Genomic DNA, 7,723 nt, shown 5'->3' on the forward strand with positions numbered 1-7,723 from the left:
TCCGGCCCCGCCGAGCCCCGCCGGGCGCTCCCCCCGGGCCGCAGCCGGACGCGCTCCCGGGGCGCGGCGGGCGCGGCGCTCCTGCCCTCCATGCTGATGTTCGGCGTCATCCTGGCCTCCAGCGGGCTCCTCCTCATGATCGAGCGCGGCATCCTCGCCCAGGTCGGGCCACCGCCGCCGCACCCTCCCGCGGGGCTGTCCCGGCGGGACGGGCGGGACTCGCCGGCCGAGCTGGAGCTGGAGGTGCTGCGGGACACGCGGAACCGCACGATCCGMGCCCTGTGCGGGCAGCGCTCCATGCCCCGCGGCGTCTGGGAGCTGCCGCCCGGGCAGCGCCGCACGGTGCTCCGGCACCTCCTGGTCAGCGACAAGTACCGCTTCCTCTACTGCTACGTGCCCAAGGTGGCCTGCTCCAACTGGAAGCGCATCCTGAAGGTGCTGGACGGGGCGCTGGAGAGCGTGGACGTGCGGGGCAAGATGGACCACAAGAACGACCTGGTGTTCCTGGGTGACATGAAGCCGGAGGAGATCAGCTACCGCCTCAAGCACTACTACAAGTTCCTGTTCGTGCGGAACCCCATGGAGAGGCTGCTCTCGGCCTACCGCAATAAGTTCGGGGAGATCAAGGAGTACCAGCAGAAGTACGGCGTGGAGATCATCCGGCGCTACCGCAAGAACGCGGGGAACTCGGCGGGCGACGACGTGACCTTTTCCGAGTTCCTGCAGTACCTGCTGGACGAGGATGTGGAGCGCATGAACGAGCACTGGATGCCCATCTACAACCTGTGCCAGCCCTGCGCCGTCCGCTACGACTTCATCGGCTCCTACGAGCGGCTTCACGCCGATGCCGCGCACGTCCTGGAGCACATCCAGGCRCCCTCGTCCGTGCGCTTCCCCGAGCGCCAGGCCTGGTACAAACCCGTCACGGCCGAGACGCTTCACTACCACCTGTGCAGCACCCAGCGCCGGCTGATCCGGGATCTCCTGCCCAAATACATCCTGGACTTCTCCCTCTTYGCCTACCCGCTGCCCAACGTCACCGCCGAGTTCTGCAGGCAGTGAGCTGCTCCGSTCGGGAGCCGCTGGGAATTCTGCCTTTCTCGCACAGCCCTTGCTGCTGTGTGCAGCACACTCCTCTATGCATTATTTCCTGATTTTCTACTTTGCCAGCATTGTTTATATGAAATACTCTCTACTGCCTTTGCTACTAGGATCCTTTTTGTACTGCTCCGACTTTCCCATGTACATTCGCCGCTGGCTCGAGCACAGTAGCTTTTGTATCTCTATTTTGCTCTAAATCCTTTTTCTATGGCCCAACATAGAAAACTCCTGTAAGGAATCTGAGAAATTTATATATTTTAAGCATTTTTYTTCCTTTTCTGGGTTTTGTACTAAACGTTGATTGAATTGAGATCATAACGTGGCAGTTGATGCACTAAAACTTAGTGCTGTTAAACTGGTCCTGGGTGGGTTGTGCATGTAAGTTTAAAAAAAAAATGGTTTTTGTAAACCAGACCCCATTTATCCTTTACTTTCTCATTGTAGATGGTACTTAAATGAAGCTGGTCAGTTTACTGTTTGTCAGTAGTACCGCTGGGTTTTATTATTATTATTATTWTTATTATTWTTWTTATTATWATWATTATTATTATTATTATTTACCRTTGAAATATAACTAGGGGTAGGATAATACCCGTTTTTTTGAGTAACTTTGAAAGTACAACTTTTTACCTAATATCATGTATCAGATGCAATATCAAGCCATCAAATTCTGCACTTTTCTCTGAATTGAAGCAGTACAGACTTGGAATAAGGTCAAAGCCCATCCTGGTCCACAGGATGGAAAACAAAAACAAATCCCACGGGCCACGTGCCAGCTGACTGCCTCGTGGGTCCCTGCGTGGAAACCACTGTGCAAAACCCCTTTCTCCAGCTGTATTTGAAACAATGGCGGTTTGGGGATTAATTCTCCYTCCTTTAATAGCTGTGCACACACTTTTTCTAGCTCTTGTATTTAATTATGGCTCTGAAATCATAAAAGTTTGGGAGATAACACAGGATGTTCCTGGGAGGCTGTGTCCTCRTTTCTAATAAAGTTTTTCTATGAATTAGCCTGTTAGTACTTTTCCTTGGGATTATTTGTCTTTGGAGAGGCCTCTGCCCCTCATGCTGAGCCACAACACGAAGGTGCCATGAATCGGTTTCTGTCATGATTAATTAATGTTTTAATTGCCAGAGCAGCAGCAACACATGGAGAAGGGACACATCAGAGCCGAACACGTTACAGGACATAGGGAAATGGGATGAGAAGTAGCAAAACAGTCTCCTGAATGCTGTGGAGTTCATAGGGATGGGTTATGGAGCTGGCAGCTTTCTGAGATTCCTCTCTTCATTTTCCTTCCCACTTTTTTAGGGTTTTTCTTCAGGATTTTTCTGAAGAAAGGGCACGGAGCTGCATCTAAGCCCATTCTTGGAGTGAGTAGCCAAGCACAGTGTGGGCTGAGGGATTTGTACCTTTGCTGAGGGGGTCATGCCTGGGTATGAGTGCAATGACTGGAACRTTCATGGATTTGAGCTCCTGGTTGTGTCCTGAATCTGCAGGCACCGATCCCAGGCAAAAAAAAACGGGTCAGAAATTGGCTTTGCTGTCCTTGTGCCCGCTCTGGAATCGGCAGCGTTCCTGTCTGTCCCCAGGGGTTTTGGTGCCCGGTGAGCACSGGGGGAAGAGCTGGAGATCCATCCTGTGCTCCAGCCAAAGGCACCAATTCCAGCCAGGAGTCGGATTTTGTTTTGTAAAACAGATGCTGCTGGTGGAGGGTGGACTGAGCTGTAATTAAACCTGACCTCCACCTCTCCCTAACTAGGAATAAATTGGTGAGACTTCGTTGACTTTGCTTCTGGGAACATTTCCTGCTTGTTCGCTGATTCAGTTTTTAATTAAATGTTTATTTCTCAGTAGTTTTAAAGGTTTATGCCCCTTGTTTGTTTGTCTGCTGCAGCTTCTGTTCTCTGTRTTAAATTTCTGTCTCTTSTCCCCTTAAACTAATTTACTGTGCACAGGATTTTGCCTTTCTCTGACTCTCTCACTGCTTTTCTGGGCATCACTGATCACCCTTTTCTCYTTAAATAAAGCAAACAGGCTCCCACATCCCTTTACCTCGCCATGAGGAGGATTTTAATGCAGGTAGAGCCTTGTAGCTTGGGCAGACGTTTGTCTGCAGGGCAGCAAAAATGAGAAATCCATCAGGTTTCCGTTATTTGGGTTTCATTTTATCTGTGGCGAAAGGTACAATTCTCCATGGCAGCTTTGGACAAGCAGAATGAGAAAAAAAAAAAAAAATCAGCTCCCTCTGCAGGTGTATCATTTCTTTCCTTTGTCAGGTGTTTCTCCAGGCTGGAATAAATCAGGAGGAGATTCCAGAGCTGACAGCAGGCACTGGAAGTGGGAGGTGCAGAGCAGGGTCCAGCCATCCCCTGGAGCACAGGGAAAGGGGGATGGCTGCAGGAGCTCAGGTAGAAACGAGAAGGAAATCATGAGGTTATGAGCTGGTTTGGATCTGTTCCAGTCYGGCAGCTCCTTTTCCCACCTTTCCATCCCTACACATGCAGTTACCCTGCAGAATCAAAAGGGGATCTTCCCTCTTTTGAATTCTCCTTTAATCCTCTCACTTTAATCCTGACTTCTGCACTGAATGCCCCAAACTTCCCCACGTGAATCACCTGAGGTTTTGGCATTRGGGTTGCTTTTTCCTCACTTGCTCACTCCAATTTTGTGCTGATAAATCCCATCCCTGATCMCGCTGTTCTCGTGTTCTCCCTGTAGATCCCCATCCAGGCACGTGGAAACACCCCAACAGTTTAATCCCACCTTGTGACACAGAAACTTGTGATCCCCCCTGACGTACCACAATGTCACTGTGCTTTAATTTGTCTTTAGTCACTTCTTCTCCTGCTGGATTTTTTTGAGTTTGGAGCTGTTTTGCTATTCAGCTGGGGACCAGGGAGCGAGATAGGTAAGGAACTTTTGCTGTTCCAAAAACCCCGCTTCACGTGTCATCCTCACTAATTCCAGCATTTTACCTGCAAAGCCTCRTTCCAAACCCCAAGCTGCTGGCTTTTGGCAGCGTGACTCTGCCAAGGCGTTGGAACACATTCCCTCTGTTCCCCAGGCTCAGCTCAGGGTGTGTGTCAGGTTCTCCTCTTCGCTGTGGGTCTTCTCCTGTGGATTTTGCAGCAATAACCAACTGCCTGGCCAGGCAGTGGGGCTGAAATAAACGCATTAAGGCTGCCAGTCGCCACGTTGGCTGGCAGCCTTGACCCCGGATCCAGTGGGAGTAAAGCTTGGGGAAAGGCGGCGGTCGCAAGCGGTGCCAGGGATGGCTGCTCTGACGCCTGCAGACAGCGTCACACCAGCCTGGCTTCTGCTTCTCTTGGCTCCCAGCCTCCCTCCTGGCACATGAGAGTCACCACCACCTCGGGATGTTCCTCCCCTTGCAGGCAGGATTTGGGAARAGCCAAAAGAAAGCGTCTCCGATGGGTCCCTTGTGTGTGGAGATATTTTAGTATTCACCGAATCCCGGAATGGTTTGGGTTGGAAGGGAGCGTAAAGACGGTCAAGTTCCAACCCCSTGCCATGGGTGGGTTTGAGAGGGTGTCAGAGCATCCCTGGATGAGGCTCTTGGCAGCTGTAAAGCAAGGAAAGGAGGAAGGCTGGGATGAAGAGCACCGTGCCCAAGCGCTGCCCCCACCCCACATCCCTCGGCTTTTATCGCGGCTGTTTTGCATGTGAATGAGAACTTTCCCTGCTTCCTTCTGGGGCTTGAATCGGCAAACGGGGAGCTGTTAAAAAAAAAAAAAATCTCCAGTCTTTAGCCCCGACAAAGGATGGTTGCCATGGAAATAATGGAAGTTGCATCGTGAGCAAAATATGTCCAGGCCCGGYGCCAGTGGGAGGGAGGAGGGAACACCTTGTCGGTCAGACACCTTCTGCCAGGGCCCATGTGCCTCCACGTGGTGTTCCTTATCCCTGGAAGTTTTTGGGTTAAAAGAGGAGAAATCAGAAGTGTCATGATTGGATGGGAAGGGTTTGTGGGGCTTCACCTGCCCTTTCCCCGGTGCTGCTGCCACYGGATTCAGCAGAGCTGCCCCACATTTAGGATCCCAAAGGATGCTGGTCGCAGGGTTGGGAAGCACAGCTGGAATCCCACCTCAGGTAACAGGTAGGAGTCTCCTGCCTTGGTCATATCCAACCTCTTCTTCATGTCAGGAAATCTTCCAGGGCTGTTTTCCACTGGCCTGTAAAGCCAGACAAGGTGGCTTACTTTTCTTCTAGAAAAAAAAAACAAAAACAAAAACAAAAACAAAAACAAAAACCAACCAAAAAAAAAACACAAAAAAACCCAAACTTTGTATTTTAGTCTCCAAAAACTTCCCTTTGCAGACCCACGATTATAAACTGCATCTTCTTTTCCTTTCAGAAAATCTAAAAGTGATTTTGAGCCAAGAAACTTGAGGAATTCGCTTTATACCCCTCCAAAGTGCTAATGGGAGCCACAGAGCCCTTGCTGAGCTATGAGGGGCACTAAAATAAATCTCCATCGGGGTTTATCTGTGAGCTCCTTGGCGAGGCCCAGGATCTGTATGGGAACTGCACCTTTCAGAGGCTCTGGTGAGTGGTATTTGCTGGTGGGAGCTTGGATTGGGGAACAACAGGACACTTTGGGGCCTGAAGATGTTCTGCTCTCCTGAAAGCACCGGGGACTTGGGAAGAAGCTCAAAGCAGCCAGTGAAATCCTGTTGGTTGCTGTTGAGGAGCATCAGGGGAGGAGGAAAACAGGGCTGTGGGAAGCCTGAGGAAACCCCTACTGAGGCTGCCACGGTTTGAAGGAATTTTAAGGTGCCAGAGTGAGGAGTAAAGGACAGAGAGCSTGGCTGGCTGTGGCCTCAGATCTCCTGCCACCAGCAGAGTGGAATTGAGGAGGTTCAGGCTCATTTCTGACCCGGGAAGAGGCCAAGCAGAGGGAAGCAGCAAAGGGCTGAGATTTGAAGTGTAAAAACAGAATAAAGGCATGCAGGTATCTGGATCCCCATGCTGCTCRCTCATCCCACACCTCCACCCCACTTCCTGATCATCAGCAAATCCATGTGGATGTTAAGCTGATGAGCGCCCAGCAAGTCTGACCTTGGGAAAAATCCCAGAACGATATCAGTGAGAACAGACCTTAAAAATCATCCAGACCCATCCCCTGCCATGGGCAGGGRCAATTTCCACTACACCAGGYTGCTCCAAGCCCCATCCAGAATCAAGTTGTTCTGTGGGRTTGGGGACTTTGAAGGAAGCAGCTGATGGGGATGAGGAGCTGGGAACGCTCGGGGCGGCCACAAAAACATCTGGTTTGTGGCAGAGCCCTGACAGCAGGACAGGGACGGGGCTGCTGTCGTGCTGAGCGCTCACAAAGAGCTCCCCGGGGCCGGGCCCGGCTCCGGCAGCGGATTGCGGGTGCTGACAGGACGATGCCGCTGCAGARGCTCCGAGTCTCCGCCGGAGCCTTTCCCGGAGCCGCTCCGCAGGAATCCGCGCTCCGCTCGCCGGCTGCAGACAATTCCTGGTGAAAAATCCCTTCCACAAAGCCTCGCAATAGCGAGGGCGAGCCCTGCGGCGCTTCAGCGGCTCTTTGAAGAGCTGGAAGCATCCTCCGTGAGGGGGGCTGGGACATCTGCCTGGGTGGSGGCGCTTCCCGGTGCCACGGCCCCATCCCGGGCTGTCTCATCCCTCCCTTCCCGGCTCCGGGCTGGGATGCTCCCTGTCTCTGCCGCCCCTCTGATTTTCCAGGGCTCGGATCTGCCCGTTTGCCCGGTGTTTAACACTCCCGCAGCCCCTCCCTTGGCTCCCAGCTCCAAACCTGTTCCGTCAGAGCATTATTTTTCCGGGGGGACTGTGCCAGCTGCTCCCTCCCGTGCACACGCGGCCCCGCAGGGCTCGGCAGAGTTGCCCATCCCACGGGGACTGCTGGCAGGAAGTAATCTGGCAGACAGCGTGTTTAGAGGAGACTAATGTCTCAGAGCCACCGAACCGTTTAATTGCCAATAAACACAGCCCACATGTAAATAATTATGGGGAGCCGGGGACTGTGTCGCCTTCGATGGAAGGAAGGAGCTGGCAGCCTGGAAACGCCCCGTGGCAAAGGGGAAAATTAAGATTTCTTGTTAATGCAGGAGGGATGAGCATCAGTAAACCTGCCTGGATATTTCCAGGCATTCCTTCGAGCTCAGGGTGGCCCAGGAGGCGACGGTTCCTGATGGAGTGAGAAGGACCAGGCTGTGCCTTGGGGTGAGTTTGAGGGTAGATCTTGAAAATTCATCCATTTGATTCACGGGGCTCTGTTTGCAACCCAGTGACATTATTGCAATATCTTTTTCTTTTTTTTTTTGCCACATTTTGGGACAAAGAGCTGCAAGGCTCCTGGTCCAGAGCTTGGGAGCTTTATCAGCATCACGCACATGCTCAGCAATGCAGACTTTCCCTTCAGAGCCCTGAGAAAATCTGCAGGGACCCTTTGTCCCCCATGGCACCTTCCACTATTCCAGCTTGCTCCAAGCTCTGTCCAGCCTGGCCTTGGACACTTCCAGGGATCCAGGGGCAGCCACAGCTTCTCTGGGCACCCTGTGCCAGGGCCTCAATACCCTCACAGGGAACAATTCCTGCCCAATCTCCCATCCTGCY

At 52.3% G+C, this 7,723-nt stretch overlaps 1 protein-coding gene across 1 annotated transcript; it reads left to right on the forward strand.

Moving 5' to 3' along the window:
- Window positions 1-6: 6 nt before the first annotated feature.
- CHST14 (carbohydrate sulfotransferase 14) lies at window positions 7-1,620 on the forward strand. The gene has a single exon (XM_057382646.1). The coding sequence runs from the start codon at window positions 91-93 to the stop codon at window positions 1,060-1,062; it is 972 nt and encodes a 323-aa protein (XP_057238629.1). The 5' UTR covers window positions 7-90; the 3' UTR covers window positions 1,063-1,620.
- The last annotated feature ends 6,103 nt before the right edge of the window (window positions 1,621-7,723 follow it).

Source organism: Malurus melanocephalus, unplaced genomic scaffold (assembly GCF_030028575.1).
Source record: "Malurus melanocephalus ecotype Western Australia unplaced genomic scaffold, MMel_1.1 scaffold_577, whole genome shotgun sequence".
Lineage (NCBI taxonomy): Eukaryota > Metazoa > Chordata > Aves > Passeriformes > Maluridae > Malurus > Malurus melanocephalus.